An 18,658-nucleotide genomic window follows, 5' to 3' on the forward strand; every position below is an offset into this window, starting at 1 on the left:
AAGATGACGCTTAAAAAGCCAGGAAGTTAGACCAAAGGTGAAGCCTAGAGCCAAGACAGCAGTGATGGAATGTTTCATTAGGGTCAGCATAAGACAAAAACACTCAGGAATGGGAAACCTTGTCTTGTTTAGAGAATTGACAGATGTTCCTCAACTTTCTGGGTGTTCTAGAAAAGGAGTGGAAGGAGAAGACATGCTCAGCTGTTAAGTCCAAGGTTGTGAAGAATAAGACTGTTCACAAACCACTCACTGGGAACAAGAATAGTGCTTCCTTAGTTTGTATCTTAGCAGAATGATGAGGAGGTGTTCTACTCAAGATATGATGGAAAAGCTCTTGAGCCTCAGGGGAAAGACCTACAATGAGCACACACTCCTGGTGTCCCGTCAGCAGTGCTTACCTCAAGAGCAATAACCGTGGAAGTCTATACACAAGGCCGATGAGATCAACGTCATGGAAAAAGGAAAATACCAGATTATAGAACAGCCAAGGTTGATTAGACTCCCGCTCCAGGTCTGCATGCCTTCCAGTTTCATCCTAACAAGTGGAATTTATCCTCACAAATGGGTGCTATAAAGTTCTTAACCATGGACGTAGTTAAATAACTGATGGGCATTTTTTTAATGTATAGAAATTTAAAACCAACATATTTTTCTTTTCTGTGTAGGTCGTTTATATGCTATGCAAACTGGAATGAAGATTGATAGTAAAACTCCTGAGTGTCGTAAATTTTTATCAAAGCTAATGGACCAGTTAGAAGCTGTAAGTTAACCACCAATAACTTACTATCTGACTGTTTTCTATGGCATTTCATTTTGTGTGTTTGTGCATGTGTTTTCTGTCATTTCAATTCTTCCCCAGCAACACTTAGCAATGTCATTACACCTGAAATAAAAGGAGGAGTCTTAAACACCCACACTCTGTCCAGGGGAGTTTCAAGTGTAAAGTAGGCTCTGTTATTGTTGCGTCCTTTACAGCTGTGGGCTTACTTTCTGTCTGTTGAGGTATTTGTTAATTGCATCACTTGCATTATTTGTCTTAAAAAAACAAAAGTAATACATACCAAAAGTAAACAATTTATGTTAGCCCAGAACCTTTTAAGGTTTTTATTGTTTTGCTTTATTATTCCAGAGTTACTATTCAGATCAAAGGACCAGTCCACCGTAGAACTTAGAGCCTAGTTGTAATTGGCAACCATATAGAAGTGTCCTCTGTGACTTCTTGTCACTGTCTATGACCCAAAGTCCCCGGTTTCTGATGTGGCTTCCGTGGAGATAAGGTGAATTATAGTGCCATTGCATGAGATGCCACTGGGGAAGATGGACAGTGCCTTTCACAAATCACAGTGAACTCGGAAAGTCTTACCTTTCACTGACATTTATACAGATTATGGTCTTTCACACTGCTAATAACAGCTAAGGTAAAGCTTCAGACTGAGCAGAACTCAGTTCTTTGCAATGTGTACAATCACAACGAGTGAGGTAAGTTCATTCACATGAGTGCTTATCTCTATGATACAGTGTTTGCATTAGACTTTAAAGCATTCAAAATGTCTTGATTTTATCAGATATTTTTGCATGTACATAAGATGAAGTGACATATTTTCACTAATTTTTTAGGACCAAGTCTGCTTTTACAAATCAGTTTGCAGGTTAAACACAGTAAATTGTGTTATATGAGGATTTGGGTGGTTAGAATAAGGTTAGGCAAAATTAAATTTCAACATTACATATATCTCCTGGAGATTAAATTATTCTGTTTTAATTTTTAGAGTTTTTACCTCGGCTGACTTTTTAGGCAATCCTGAGATATTTTTTGCGTGTGTGCGTGTTTCCCTGAATGTATACAAGTGTTCCCCATGTGTTCAGTGCCTACAGAAGCCAGAAGAAGGCATCAGATTCCCCCTGGTACTTGAGTGACAAGATTTTTGTAAGCCACTATGTGGGTGCTGAGCACTGAACCCATGTCCTCTGCAAGTGCTCCTGAGCTCTCTTTCCAGCCAGCCTCTAGTAAAAGCAATTAGGGTTGCCTAAATATGATGCTCCTGAAAATTATTTTGTTTCAATTAATGGTCCTAGACAAGCAAAACAGGAACTGCTTTGGTTTTAAAATATTTCAAATTACTGTATGTGTAGTGGAGGGATATGCAAACTGAAAATCCGCATAGTTGTAAGTTGTGTTGACTTGTGTCTAAGTTTAAAATAATCTGGTAAGGAATTTGTCACTTTACACCTCTCATAGTTTAGTGTGAGCTCTCCTTTAAACTGTATTCTAGAGGCATTATTTTAGGACACAGTAATGCTTCTAGTCTTACTCTTTTATATTTGATGCAAACTGAAATAGGTCAAAGTTAAATTTTAAATTATGTGCTTGAGAAGTTTCTAGTTCCATTTTAGGGTAGTTGTTAGTGGCTGGGTAATATTTAGCAGGATTTGGTACTTGGCAATGTTGTCTTTTATTTTGGGTTGTTTTCATCCATAAAGCTCCATTATACCTCTACATTTCCATCCCTGTGAGGGAATCGGGCTTTTGTTTGAATACAGGAGGCTGGGGTAGAGCTATTTCATAAGATTTGCTGTTACAGTTCTTATTGAAATGAATGTAAAGTAATTTACTTAAAGTAATTATTAGATTACTTGTGCTTAAGTAGACCCTTCTGAGAATACAGAATCATGAGCTATGTGTCTGATTTTATTTTAGCTTAAGAAACAGTTGGGGGATAATGAAGCTGTTACTCAAGAAATAGTTGGTTGTGCCCATTTGGAAAATTATGCTTTGAAAATGTTCTTGTATGCAGACAATGAAGATCGAGCTGGACGATTTCACAAGTAAGTGAGGAAGGAAAATAAAAACTTCTAAAGTTTAGCTGCTTTCTGACCAGAATTACCTAGTGTCCAGTTGAATACTTTCTGACCACCTGAGTAATGGTTTATATATTTTGGAATTGTAATCCACAGTGATTTTTAGGTTACAAATGTGGGCTTTTCTATTTCTAGCTTTAGAAATGATTTATGTCCAACTCATTTCTCAGTAAATTTATCCCAATTAGCCAGTCTTTACATTTAGTAAAAATCTGAGTTGATTTTAGTCAAAACAAATTTGTTCTGATGGTGTCAATTTTAAAAGGATACCAGCCAAGCTGGGTGTGGTGGCACATAGCTATTTCGAGATAAGAGGGTCATCCAACATTCAAGGCCAACAGAGGCTACATGCAAGACACTGTCTCAAAAAACAAATGATACAAAAACAAGAAAGAATACCAGCCAATTTAGAGGACTGATCGGTCATTATTATAATATTTAAAACCATAGAAATGTATTGTTCTTCGATATAGATTCAGGCAGTAGTTGACATTGCAAAATCAAACTCCGTGATAAAACCTTGTAGCATTTACTTACAGTGTGTTTGTTTCTTCTGATGACATTTGCAATGGACTCCCGTTTGTGTTCTTGGAGTAGATTTTATTTCAAGCATTAATTTCAGTATTTTTAAACGTATTTTTTTTCTTATAAGTACATGACTACATTTCAATGTTTGTTTAATTCGATCCCCTTTTCTCTTCCAGAAACATGATCAAGTCCTTCTACACTGCAAGCCTCTTAATAGATGTCATAACAGTGTTTGGTGAGCTAACAGATGAAGTGAGTGTGCACCTTACTGTCTCACAGTTGAAGATGAGTAATGGTGCTTTTTATTAGTTTTCTATTGGGTTATTTACTCAGACCAGCATGTCTGTCCGAAGTATAATGGAAGCAAAAATGGTAAATTTTTTTTCTAGCTACATTTTGAAAGTCAAATGAAACAACACTTTACACACAGGATAGCAATGCTTTGGGAGATATTTGATTTCTTATTTAAAAAAAAGAAAAGATAAAGAAGCTAGAAAGTTATGTGATTGTAAATACAAGTGCTTAACAAAGAAGAATAGGGGGAAAAAAGCAGAAATAAAAAGTTGTTTATCAGAATCCTGTTGATAACAATATTCACTTGAAATAGATGAAGATGGGGCAGGGGAGACAGCTCAGCCTTTAGGAGCACGGGTGCTCTTTCTAAAGTAAAAATATAGCAAAGGACATTCATGTCAGAGACTAAGTCTCCAAAAGCCAAGGAGCAATGATAAGCAAAGTAAGCTTTTAGAACATATTACTGTCTCATATTACATGAGACATTTCATAGTGGTCAGGAGTCAGGTCATGAAGAAAATGGTACACTTTCAAATGTCAGTATACCCCATAACAAGATTTTCAAATATGGAATACTTAGCACAAAATCTTTAAAAATTTATAATTATAGTTAGAGATTTTAAAAATCTACTCAGTCACTGATAAAAAAAAGAAAAATCACAAAACAAAACCAGTAGCTTTAACATTCAGTAAAATTAACCAAGCAAATAAAGACTGGCCCCTGAAATGTTTAGAATGAAGAAAAACCAGACCTTTTTTGGAGAAAATGTTAGATGTTATAACTACTGAGTGGAAAGAATTGGCAGGTTTTATAAAATTAAACATACTCACACCGTTTTTACCCAGCACTTCCTTTTCTGGTACTTACCCAAGAGAAACAAAAACATATGTCTAGAAAAAGAGCTTGCTTGTTGGAAATTTATTCATAACAGCCAAAATCTGGAAACAACCCAGATATGTACATCTGAGCAATTAATAAACAAAATTATAGTGTTATTCAGTATCATATGGAATTAACAAATGATGTAGCCTAGAATATGGGTGAATTTTGTAGAAATGCTGATCAAAAGAAGAATCTAATGGTACACTGTTCATGTTTGCCTGTAAATAATATAGACAAGTTCATTCTAATACAAAAAAATGAAAAATACTTTGAAGGGTTTTTATGGGGGTAATGGGGAAATGGATCTGAAAGTGCTATAGAGAAACATTTCGATTAGTTAGAAATTACATATATTGTATATTTACACCAACATCTATTTATCAAAATAATAATTTATATTTAATGTTTATACATCTCAAATGATGTATCAGTTTTATTGAAAAAATGTCAGTATTGCACTATTTCTAGGCTTCTTTGGGGTGAGCTGACAGTTATAAAGTGGCTTACTCTACTCTGGGATTAAGCAGATAGGCAAATACAGAGGGCAGCAGGTTTGCACTGTGGTAGGAACTAAGTACAAGGAGAGAGGGAGATGTACATTGTGTTGCAAAAGTAGAGGATCTTAATTCATGCTTCTGAAGACATTGGTTTATATATACACATTTATGCATATGGATATATGCTATTTTAATGTATATAATTTGTGTGTATGTAATATGTGTAAAAAGCATATACAGCCTAGTTCCTGTTTCTCTATACCAAAACAATCTAAAAACAATGGAGCCCAGCAACAGAGAACAGCCTGAGTACCTGATCTGGTTCTCAGCACCAGTCTTTTGTAACAGGAACTCTTGTTTAAAAAAAAAAAAAAAAAAAAAAAAATGACTGCATTGTAGTTCAGGTCAGGAAAGCAGTGCATTAGGTTGGACCTTCTTGTGCCAGAAAATCATAGTATGGTATTCTACACTTGGAAAATTGAGATAGGAAGATTTTAAGTTGAAGGCCAGCCTAAGCTATGTTGAGACCCTACCTCTAGGTAGATGGATGGATGGATGGATGGATGGATGGATGGATGGGTGGGTGGGTGGGTGGATGGATAAGTAAGTAAGTAAGGGGGTGGAAGGAAAAGAGAGGAAAAATTTGAGCATCAGTGCAAGTCTGATAACAGTAGACAATAACCTAAGTTTATAAATCAGTGGGGCCATAGTGTTAAATGTAATAAAATGAGTAAGTGATGGAAGAACAGAGAAACTCTTTATAGCATTAAAGCCTATTAACTATCTCCCCTCAGATTACTTAATAGCTTCAATGAGAGAAACCGTGAATTTATAAGGGAAAAACATGGACCTCTTTAAGCAGGTTGAGAAACCTGGCATCACTAGTATTGGAGCAAGCCAACATCACCATTACCTATTCAATATTAAGTAGTCTGTGGCAGTGCTGTTCAAAATATATTATGTAAACCAAACATGAAGAAACATCCAACAGATCTAATCAATAGACATTTTATAACTATGCTAGCATTTTTTTATGTCAGGGTCAGGAGAAACAGTCTTTATCAGATTGAAATTAAATAGCCATGATTACTCAGTATGACTAAATAATGCATGCGTCTCTTAGATTAGCTGTCTGCCTTGGGAGAAGGAACTGCAGAGGACATTACTGGTGCAGTTGACAGAATGTTATGGCTGTGAAGCAGATAGTACTCCTGTGTGTGAATATTCCTGATCTTGATTCTGTTGTGTATGAGATTGTCTTCCCTCTGAGGAAAATGATTGCAAGATGTGTGGAATAGCTTGACCAGATGTAGTGTATCTACCTATATATAATATAATATATATACTGTTGTTAAAACTTCCCCATAAGTTTAATGAAACTATATTATTAAATATTTGAATATACATACCAATGTTATGATAATAGAATAGATAAATTCTAATATGTGGATTTAATTTTAATTAATTTTTGAAGTAAAATTTTGCTCTCCTCTTTAAAATCTTGTTTTGTGAGATTATGGTTGCTTTGAAAATTATGCACCTATAAAACTCTTGTCTAAACCTGTCAGAAAGTGTATGTAATAAGTAATTACAAGTACTTCAATATATAGTCACTATTATAACAATTTTTATTGCTTGTTTCTCAAGTATTTCTTACTATATTTCTTGCTCCAGGGCACTGTATAGACCATCATTTGTTTGTATGATATATTTTAGGGACCAGAGGTAAAAGTGCTGTAAGCACTAAGAGATTACTAGCCTTTTGTTTTGTTTTGTTTTTATTTGTTTGTTTGTTTGTTTGTTTTTCGGTTGCTTTGAATATTTTCTGAAAGCTGTAAATTCCCTCTCAGGAATTTTTTTTCCACTTCTTTTTATAACTTGGAGATTTTACCAATATCCTCAACATTATCCACTGAACCCCAAGTCATTGTATATTCAAGTTTAACAAAAAAAAAAAAAGTTTATTGCTACATTTCAATAGCTGTAATTGACAAATCGAAGTTAGGAATAAGAATTTGTAAGTAAGTTGATTTGGAAAGGCCTTGCTGAGAATCAGGCAACATTTTAGCAAAACCTTAAAGATGATGAGGGGGAAAAAACACACAGATAGTCCAGGAGGAGGCAGTTTTAGATGGAATTCATGCTCTTGATAAGTACCGTAATGATTCTGAAGCTAATATGAACTACTCATCCAAGACTGGGTAGCAAGGGGAATTCTGTGACTGAATGGAAAATGATAGGGAGAATAATAGAGATTTAGAGATTAAGATGAGGAGGAAGAATTCAAGCATAATGGCTAAGAATTGTCTTTATCTAAACAGTTACTATTTTCAGGGTAGTAGACAAGGATTGACTAGGAAAAGCAGACATTAAATGATCAATGAAAGATATTGCTTGTTCAGACCTGACTTTACAGTGGAAGTCATGACGACAAGTAGTTGGATTCTGGGTGTGTTTCTGTCATAGCGCTGATAGAAGTAGATGATAAGAGCATGACTGAGAGCATGGCCTTGAGCAGCTGTTGAGAATGGTGTTGCAAGCCATATATGGTAGTGTACTGTAATCCCAGCACTCAGGAGGCAAAGGCCACAGAAGATCATGAGTTCCAGGCTAACCTAGTTTAAGCCTAGCCTAGTTAGTACCTCAGAGCAATAGCAAATAACAAAAAGAGAACTGCCATTCAGACATGTCAGAATTGGCATGAGAAGGAACAGATTTAGTGAAGGGATCAATGGAGCTGAACGTTGAGAAGATTCTATTGTAGTAGTGGCTTATTGTCAGTTGAAATATAACACTGAGGTCTACAAGATCATTATACCTTTATTAATTTAGGAATTTATTTCTTCTAATAGGAAAATATTTCCCCCAAATCTGATCTTTTTACTAGGTTTTAAAACTTGGCTGCCCCTCATATATTGCCTCTACGTAAAAAAATTATATGGAAGATGGGGTGAGGGGAGGCTACCAAGCCTACAAGTGAAATGTTTAATTAGATGTGTTAGTTTTGAGGTTTGAAAGAGTCTAAAAGAAGACATAAATTTGGGACTTTTTATATGTTGTTGTTTAAAGCCAACATGACCAAGGCAATTTTTATAAAAGAAAGTAGCCGGGCGGTGGTGGCGCACGCCTTTAATCCCAGCACTCGGGAGGCAGAGCCAAGCGGATCTCTGTGAGTTCAAGGCCAGCAAGTTCCAGGAAAGGCGCAAAGCTACACAGAGAAACCCTGTCTCGAAAAACCAAAAAAATAAATAAAAAATAAAAGAAAGTACTTAAATGGGGACTTGCTCAATTTCAGAGGGTTAGTCCATTATTATGATGGCTGGAAGCAGACAAGCATGGTGCTGGAGCTCAGAGCTTTGCATCATGATCCACAAACAGAGTGCAAAATTTGGCCTGGCCTGGGCTTTTGAAACCTCAAAGACCACCTCCAGCTACCCACCTCCTCCAACAAGGACACACCTCCTAATCCAAGCAGTTCATCAACTAGGAACTAAGCAAATATATGAGTCTATGGGTGCCATTCTAATTCAAACCATCACCCTGGAACAGAGAATCAAGGTTAAGTGGGGAAGAAGAGGTATCTAAGAACTAGTTGGTGGAAGTCCAGGCCCTGTATAACGAGAACAAGCCAGTATAAAGGGTTGATTGCAATGTCACCAAGGAAAAAAGAAAATCACGAGACCTGGAGAGCCTGTAAACCAAATACTATTGGAGATTAAAGCAATGGGGGTGATACAACAAGGTCTTAGGGTCCAGAAAGTGCAGAATGTGTAGAAAGTGCCATCTAGTATAGAGTGAGTACAGAAGTGTTCAGAAATACTAACATTGATGAAAGCAGTTAACGTGAGTAATGAGGATATTTGTGATGTTGAATTTAGGTAGTTTAAGACAAAAAGTCAGGGAAGAAGAACTAAAGGTCACTAGGACTCTCTTGAAAGTGAAGTCTGTGTGTTCCAGAAACTGGTTATATTGGCTTTTCCAAGTCTACAAGCTTGGGGCGAATTTGGTTTTTATTTGGAATTAAATCTCCTTTCATTCCTGTGTGCACTTAGTTAGAGAACACCTGATCCAGCTTTGTGTTTTCCTACCAGTCGAGCAGCTCTGAGGGCTAGTCCAGGCAGTGCATTGAGAATTCAGTGGAGAGCTTCGTGTCCGCTGCTGACTCTACCAGGTGAAATTTGCCATCGTCAGTGATTTTCATCAGTTTAGTTACAAAACAGGAACTTGGGGCCAGGGACAGAAGTAAAAGCTCCTTTAACAATTCCTGTTTCCCAGAAAGGATGTCTTAATCAGCCAAAAGAGTGAATGGATTTTACAAATATTGACATCTTGAAACTTTCCTCTTAAAATACTGTGCCTCATCAAACATTCTCTATTTTTACAACAGCATTCAGATATCTGTTAACTCAAGTTAAAACTGTCAGAAATTAGCCGGGCGGTGGTGGCGCACGCCTTTAATCCCAGCACTCGGGAGGCAGAGCCAGGCGGATCTCTGTGAGTTCGAGGCCAGCCTGGGCTACCAAGTGAGTCCCAGGAAAGGCGCAAAGCTACACAGAGAAACCCTGTCTCGAAAAACCAAAAAAAAAAAAAAAAAAAAAAAAAAAAAAAAAAAAAAAAAAAAAAAAACTGTCAGAAATTTCTGCTATATATTATTCATGCCAGGGTTTTGGAAAATAGGGACTTAAAAACAAATTTTTCTTTGTTGTTGGAAATATTTTTTCATATGTTTACTAATGTAGATTCTCTTTAACTTAAACTAATATTCTCTTAAAACTTTACATACTTAGTAACGGTGCTGAGGATGGTTTAAACTTCTCACAATATGAAACTAGGAGTGAATCTTAGGCAGTCATAATACAGCTCTTCCACGAAATCTACAGACAAGGTTAACTTATATAAAGATGCAGTTCATTTGTGTACAGAAGTATCCTCTTTTTACTAGATACATCCTAAATACACATTAAGTGACCTTCTAAAGTTATTTCCTCTTGGTTCATATTTTCCATCTGAATTACAAGTTGTATCATGATCATTGTAGCTTGCCAAAGTGTGCCTGGTTTTATTACTAAAATATGACCATTGTTAGCTAAGTAATAATAAGATTAATCAGCCCTAAGTGAAAAGGATGAAGAAGAAATATCTTACCACTGTGGTTTGAATATGGTCTCTCCAAATAGCTGGGTGTTAGATGCTTATTTCCTTGGATCCCCTGCATGGAAATGGTAGGACCTTGTAGAAATCTTTGACCATTGACAACGTGCCCACCAGGGATACCGTGAGACCCAGGCCTTTTTCTCTTATTTCTTGGAAGTAAGTGTGTGTTTTCTTCTCCAACAGAAGCTGAGAGCAGAACTTTGGAAGAAAGGGCTCACATTTAGAGATGGCAGTTACTGGTGGGCCTTCATGTTGAACTGTATGGAATATTTGTGCTGTCTCTTTCCTCCTGTCTCCCTCAGCAGTTAGCATAGTGTCTGCCTTGAGGAAATGACAAATAATTACTAACTTCCTGCAAGCCCGGGGGGCTATTTGGGAATAAATATTTGAGCTGAGCCTTGAAGAAGAGGAGACATTTGACCACAAGCTGACCATGGTAGGAAAGGGAGAATAGTGTGAGGAAGTAGCATGCAGGAAATGGCATGACTGAGACTAAAGCAGAATCATTAATGTGGAAGGCCTTGAATGCCAGACCAAAGTGGGGTTTTGTTCACCTATACAGGAAGTAAAATATAACTTGCTTGCACCTCAAGATGATTGTGAAGGGCCAAATAGGAAAGTGTATAAAAGTGCTTTGTAACCTGGAGGGTGATAAAAAGTTGTTGGCTAAAACTTTAATCTTGTTTTGGATTTCTCTTATCCAACTCACCCATAATCTTCTTGCCCATCCAGATTGAGTTTCCATTCATCTTAACTTCTCTTTATTTCCGCCTTTCTGGCTGCATAGAACTTTCTTTCTCTCTAGCCTGGTCTTGCTTTTCTCTCCACCTTTTCACATCATGTTTGTCTTAAAGACCAAACCAAAAATAACATTTCTCCTCCCAGGGATCTTTGAGCATACTTTTTTCTTTCTGAATTTGTGGTGGTTTGAAAGAATGGTCCCCAAAACAAGTGGCACTATTAGAATGTGGCTTGTTGAAGTAGGTGTGGCTTTGATGGAGGAAGTATCTCACTGTGGGAACAGGCTTTGAGGTCTGTTTTGCTCAAGCTTCCCTCAGTGTGACTATCAGTCGATTTCCTGTCACCTGCAAGATGTAGCACTTCAGCTTCAATACCGTGTCTGCCTGCACGCTGCCATGCTCCCCAACATGATGATAATGGACTGAACCTCTGAAACTGTAAACGAGCCACCCCAATTAAGTGTTTTCTTTGTAAGAGTTGCCGAGGTCATGGTGTCTCTTACAGCAATAGAAACCCTAACTAAGACAGAAGTATTTAAACACTTACCACAAGAGACAAGTTTAATGTTCCCTACTTGTTGTAGCTGATGTAATATGTTTCCTGTGTTCATAGCTGGATGATTAGCTCCAAGGGGCAAATAGAACACAGGCTTACTTTATATCTCTTACTTGCTAATTTAAAGTCTTAATAGCAAATGTTTATTAAACTACAAAAATATCCATAGTAACTACATATATTTAAAATAAGTAATAACTTCAATTTTACAACTGGAGGATAGGATAATGAGTGTTTTAAAATAATGTCATTTGTAGATATGGGATTCAAGTGTACATGTAAACCCAGAAACTCTTGAGTTGGATAATTTAGTGTTTGTACACCATCAGTCCCAGTTTGTATGGGATTTTGAAATCATAAAACTAATGGAAACTCAGTGCTTTGACATTTATGTTTGGTTTGGTTTTGTTTTTATTAAAGGCAGTGAAAGAGAAGGGAAAAAACAGTGCTGTTTCTGTAGGTCAGAAACTACTAGTCTGGTGTGGTGCCTCGTGCTATAATCCCAGCACTTGGGAGGCTGAAGCAAGAGAATTGCCCCAAGTTTAAGACCAGCCTGGATTATACAGCACTCAAGAGCCTAGACAGCTAGCCTAGGCCTTAGAATGATACCCTGTTTCAAAAGTCCTCCAACCCTGAACAAGTTCAGCAGTCAAACTTTGGAAATTTCAAATTGTCCTATATAACTGTATAGTCAATTCAGTTGAAGTTCCTAACCTGAATAATGCATACATAGCCAAGCAATTTTGCTACGTTATTGGAGAAAGTGATAATTTCTGTTAGCACACATTCATCAGATAGGAGATGTTGTTAAGCAGCTGCTGAGTACTAGAACAAAACCAGAGACATGTACAGAGGCAAACAGTAGACTGCCTTTGGTGATGTAAGTGTTTTTATATGTTTTATAAATATAAGTAGATAATTATAAATTATGGCAAATGTTAAAAAATAAATTACTTAGTTTTAGATTGGGTAGGTCAGGAAAACCTTGTTGAGGAATTAATATTTGATGCACCCCATAAGGAATGAGTAGGGAGTAAATAAATATACCTTGTGAGAAAAAGTAGAAACAGCCAGAGATAGCAGCATATGTGGGCCTGGACATGTTTAGAGATAGAAACTGTCCAGAAAGCTGCATGATAGAGTGAAGAGGATAGGAAGACTGAGGAGCTTAGACAGTTATGAACCGAGTAGGAAAGACTTGTATAGCCCAAGTGCATGGGGAAGCCACTGAAAAGATTTGATATGAATGGGTTTATGTTTTAGAAGATTGATCTGAGCACTTGATGAGGAAAATACAGAGGAAGATGGGTTAAAAATATAGAGACATATTAGGAGGTTAAGGGAATCTTAGAAATATGGAGATAAAGAACATGATTTTCAAAAGCAAAATCAGGTGAATTAGATGGAAGTGGCCAGAGATAAGATAGGGATGCTAAAAATGACTCCCACAGATATCTGTCCTTCAATGAATGAAGTTAACTGAGAGAAGAGACTGGGGAGAATCAAGAAAGCAATTTGGGGCAGATTCATTTTAGTTGTATATGTGACTTCATAGTAGAAATAACCACATTATCAGATACTTGTCAGAAGCAAGTTAGGTACATTTAAGATGAATTAAAGACAACAGAAGCCATATAAATCAATATGTAGATATACAGACAAGTTGAATGACTGCTGTCCTGATGCTTGTAGGAATTGTGTAAGTAGTATAGGGAAGAAAGATGGGCTGCTATGAGTTAACACATTGTACCTGATAATAAATGCTAAGATGTGTGAAGCTCGGAATGCAGGGACAGGGCAGTGGAAGAGCAGGGGAGAGATGTGGTGTTAATGGATCTGCATGAGTGCATGATTTGAAGGAACTGCCACCCAGCTCAGATACACTGCCAAATAAAGGTAATCCCAGTGGTCCAAAGCAGTTAGAAATAATGGGTTTCTGTAACTTTGCTAATACTGTGGGAAACATAAGCGATGTTAAAAGTCCTATATGAGTCACACTGACTGCTCCACTAGTTTTCAGTCTCTGCTAGAATAGGAGCTTTCAGACTATTTGGAGGCTGGATAGGGGCTTAGGTAGCAAAAAAATGGAGGAAGGAGAAAAATAGTCACAAAATGGGACTGACTGTTTCACAAACAGAAATGGCCCAGGGTTTAATATGCTGCTGTCAGATTTGACAAGGGAAGGCTAGAAATGTCCACTGGGCTTGCCCAAGAGAAATAGGTTATTGATGACATTAGCAAGAGAAGCTACTCTTCAGTGAGGTACAGATCCATGCCACTAAAGAGGTGGGTTCATTCAAGTTGTCTGACTTAGTGTGTGACCCGAGAGAACTGAAAGGAAATAAAACAAGCACACATGCCAATAAGCTGAACAGTAAAACCAGGAAGACCTAAGTGTGGACAGTTGTTTTAAAAACTTGTTGAGGAAATGGAACAAAGTGCAGTCAGACCTGAATGAGGGGACAGGAAGGAGGCCTTGGGGCTGACCCAGGAAAGTTCAGGCTCCTTAGTGAGAGACGTTTGCAGTTCCTCTTTAGACAACAGAATAAAACCCTCCCTCCCCGCTTGAGAACTCAGGTAGTCAGATCAAGCACTTAGGTAGCAGCATATGACAACGTAGAAGTGAAAATTAACCACATATCACTTTTATCATCTTAGTTTTATTTTTATGGATTTGTATATATCTTTTTAGAAACAAGTTATCTATTGTCTCTGTCTTGTATATTTTAGCTTAAAATTCCATGTAACCTATTTCTGTAGGAACCCAAGAGATAGAAATTTTGCTGGCAAGACACAAACACTTCCCTTGCGACCTTTTTTTGTGATGTGATGCCATAGTGTTCTAATGAAAAGACCTCGTGGAATCTGCCAGGCCCTGACCACTGGAAGAATCAGCAGTAGAATGTAGAGATGGTCAGACTCTCAGCACTGCACCCCACAAATAGAGACTGCATCTCAGGAATGTGACTTAGCCCATGTTAGTACTTCTCGTTTGTGTTTTATCATGCTCTGATGGTGCTACAAATATATTCCCTTTTAGAATGTGAAACACAGAAAGTATGCAAGGTGGAAGGCAACATATATCCATAACTGCTTAAAGAATGGGGAGACTCCTCAAGCAGGCCCTGTTGGAATAGACGAAGATAACGGTATGTATTTATGAGTCCTAAGTAGAAATGTTTCAGTAGAATCTTGAGTTTTCAGATTTCAAAGTTTTCAGATGATACTGGTGCCTATTTCATCTACACTAATTATAAAACCAGGAACTTAGGGACATTTAAGATTAAAGCTTTGCATGTGCTCTCTGTCCATTTCAGCCAAGTGTCTTCACTGTCTCCTGTATCCACACAGACTTCATCTCTGCATAGGAAAGACAGTCCACTTTCGGTGTGACCTAGAAGTATTCCCAAACCCCAGTGAATATTGTATTAGTGCTATGATGTTTTTGTGTATTATTTTTAGTTGTTCTGTATTGGCCGGGGACAGAGTAATACTTTACATGGCTCCAAAAATTACAGATCATACAGAAGTGGGAAGTGAATTTTTAATTTCCATATACTCATCTTCCTAGATCCTACTGAAACTCAGATAGTAAATACTTTAGAGAGATTATTTTTTATAGAAGGAAGGAAGGGTACTCATATATAGAAAGTCTCTTTTTCACACAATTTATTTTATTTTCACAGTGTTTTGCCCTTGACTTACAAAAGAAAATCTTTGTACAGGAGAATTTTAATATTATTACATAGTAAGTGGGTTTATACAATTTAATCATAAAAAATATGAAAATCTTGTTATTTATATCTGACCTATAGTTAATATGGAAGGAAAAAGAAAGGGAAAAATGTTTCTCCCTTCTTTTAAAAGTTACTAGAAATGTAGTCAATATACTATTTTTGCTGAACTGAGACGAATCCAGATGATCCTTCCATTTTATGAGATGATTTGGGGGCATCTGTGGAGGTGATTATTTACAGCAGGAGTCATTAAGCTTTCTTAAAGGATCAGGAAGTATATATAAGGATATGTTTATAAGGATATGAACCACATATCCTTAGTGCAGATGTTCAGTTCTGCTATTACGATGCAGAAGTGACTGTGGGCAGTGGGCAGACAGGTGTACATGGTTATGTTCAGTATTCTGTTTGGCAGAGTTGGCCAACTCATTTTCTTATTGTGTTGAGTAAAGTGACAAGAGTGTCCAACTTTGAAATAACTTTACATTGTGAATAAACCTTACTTGGCCATGATGTGTTATTTTTTCTTACACAGATGAATTCCATTCATTGCTACTATGGTAATGAGAATTTTTGTGTTGATGATATTCATAACTCAAATTGTTCTAGAATTTTTTGGGGGGAGGATTAAATTGTTATACTCACGGGGCAGCTCACAAACACCTGTATCTCCTTCAGAGGACCCAGCTCCTCCAGCTTCTATGGGTATCTGCACTCACTTGGACATATCTGACAAGATACACATAAACAAATGTGATACTTCATAAATAAAATTTGAAAATTTCTGGTCCATTTCTGTTCCTTGTTTTAAATAGGTTGAAAATTATCTGCTCTTTTAATACTTCGTAGAAATGTTCTATGTATAGGCCCATGCCTATAATTCTAGCCCACAAGAAGACTGAGGCAGAAGGATTTCTCTGAGCAGACAGACAGCCAGGTTTCTGTAACCAGACATTACCTGAAGAAAATTAGAACGAACAGGGGGAGGAGGAGGAGGAGGAGTCAGCTGTTGTGAAACACTCTTTGGCACAATTCTTAATCTGTGTGCTAAATGAATTTACACTAATGAGGCAAGTACTTCTCTCAGCCCATTTTAGTAACCTCTAGGTGTGAATATGGTCCTTCCCATTAGCTCTGAGTTACAGTTTGATATAGAGATAAGCATACCTATGCAAGGTTGTATGCATCCACTGTGAAATGTGACAATGATGCTGAGTATCTGGCTCCGGGACCATTGTGGAAAAGGGGGAGGAAATATTGCATGAGCCAGAATACTAGGAAGTGTTCTATGGAAGTTTCTCCTAGAAATGGCTCTGTAAAGAAGACCAGAACATGGCAATATCAGGGAACATGTTAATAAGGAAAAAGGAAAACTTTGCAGGGTCTCACCCCTAGACAAAGAACTACAGAAACAGATTCAGCAGGTTGCACTTATATATATATTTGTGTGTGTGTGTGTGTGTATGTATGTATATGTGTGTGTGTATATATATATATATATATATATATACATCTGTGCACACATGTGCATACATCTGTGCGTGCATGCACACGTGAGTGTGAGACTAATCAAACAGGTTATCAGCTTGAGGATTCTGAGGTGTATGGAAAGGACTCAAGTGAGGCTAGCTGAGGGGCTGGAGGTAAGGAGGAGGAAGTGATATAATTCTATTTCAGTTAAAAACATTTTTAAAAAATAAAAGAAGAGTTAACAGGTGCCACGTAAGCACTAGGAAGAATGCTGAAATCATTAATTAGTGGGACAAACCAAACCAAAAGATAACCGTGTACTTACTAAAAGCTAGAGCTCTGATTTACTGAATGACCTGTTAGTGCTGTCAAGGATGCTGATCAGCTATAACTCATAGATGCCTTATGGGAAAAGGAAAGCAAAGGTATTAAATTGTGCATACGCTTAAAATGAAGCCTAGCAGTCTAGTTATTTCCCCTAGAGCAGGTGTTCTCAACCTGTGAGTCACGACCCCTCTGGGGTCAAATGACTCTTTCACTGGGTTGCCTAAGAAATATCAGAAAAATAACAGATATTTACATTACAATTCATATCAGTAGCGAAATTACAGTTGTGAAGTGTAGCAACAAAATCATTTTATGGTTGAGGGGTTACCACAACATGAGGAACTGTATTAAACCCACTGCCCAAAAGAAAGACAGATATGTTTACACAAAGGACTGTATGTGAATGTTTGTAAGAACTTTATAATTACCAAAGTCTAGAAATAACTCAAATAATACTAGTTTTTGAACACCTTAGCTGTGGAACGTCCTTGTAGTTGAATACCACTGCTTTTCTAACTTTCATTAGTTGTTTTCTTTGACAGTTCATACGTGTACATAGTGATCTGATGCTCATAACATCTCCTGATGCTTTATCACTGCCCATACTCTCTAAACACCTCCAGATCCCTTTTGCCTTCATTCTCTCTACAAATCCCTTCCCACAGTGGTCTGTTTTCTGTTTGTTTTGTGACTGACTAATTTGAACAAGGGCCATCTGTGTAACCATGGATTTGGAACTAATCATCAGGACCCAGTCAGCTCATCAGTGAGAATGTGTCTTCTCCCCAGAATCTATCTGTCAGTAGTCCATCATTCTGAAGGATGATGGAGCCCCTTCTCACCCATGATTAACTCTGGACAGGCCCAGTCATCTACAGGTCCATTATTGGTGGCTCTGGCCCTGTGAGATTGTGATCGCATTAGCTATGTCATTCTCTGAATTTAGCATTTCCCAGGCCTCCTCCCTATTTTCCTGGTGTTACAGTCTTCTTCTGCTCTTCTTGATGGTCCCTGAGTTTTCAGGGGGTGATATAAATGTCCTATTTGAGGCCAACCACTCAGCTAGCACCTTGAGTAGCAATGAGTCTTATATTCACCATTCGTTGTAAGGAGAACCATCTTTGAGCTAGACTGAGAGTAGTATTTTTCTTTGAGTGTCTCTGCTTTCATTTCTGTAGGGTAGGAAAAGTTGTATTTCTGCAATAGTCTATCATTGAGGAAAATCAGGAGCTCAGCAAGGGCTTGAAAGCAAAAACCATGGAAGAACACTGCTTGCTGGGTTACTTGGAAACTTATCTAGCCCAGGGCCCCTTGCCCAGGGAATAATGCTGCCCACAGTGGACTGGACTCTCCTACATAAAATAATAATCAAGGCAATCCTTGATAGACATGCTCGTAGGCCAATCTGATCTGAGCGAACTTTCAATTGAGACCCTCAAGTGACTCTAGGCTATATCAAGTTGACAATAAAGGCTAAGTAAGACACATATAAATATAGATATTTAGAAGGAGGCCTTGTACCATGACAGTTAAGTTAATCAGCAGTAAGTAGTAAGTTCTCCCCAGGGCCTGAAATTGAGCCACGGGTTTCTGGTTGGTTTTCCATTACCAGG

General features: G+C 37.5%; 1 protein-coding gene across 1 annotated transcript; it reads left to right on the plus strand.

Moving 5' to 3' along the window:
* Positions 1–644: 644 nt before the first annotated feature.
* Positions 645–14,660, plus strand: LOC131902156 (vacuolar protein sorting-associated protein VTA1 homolog; the record flags this gene model as incomplete). The annotated part of the gene is made up of 4 exons (XM_059253200.1): positions 645–760; positions 2,699–2,826; positions 3,564–3,639; positions 14,552–14,660. Coding segments are annotated over exons 1-4 (394 nt in total), but the record flags the coding sequence as incomplete, so codon positions are not given.
* Between the last annotated feature and the right edge of the window lie 3,998 nt (positions 14,661–18,658).

The sequence above is a fragment of the Peromyscus eremicus genome, unplaced genomic scaffold (genome assembly GCF_949786415.1).
Source record: "Peromyscus eremicus unplaced genomic scaffold, PerEre_H2_v1 PerEre#2#unplaced_3345, whole genome shotgun sequence".
Taxonomy (NCBI): Eukaryota; Metazoa; Chordata; class Mammalia; order Rodentia; family Cricetidae; genus Peromyscus; species Peromyscus eremicus.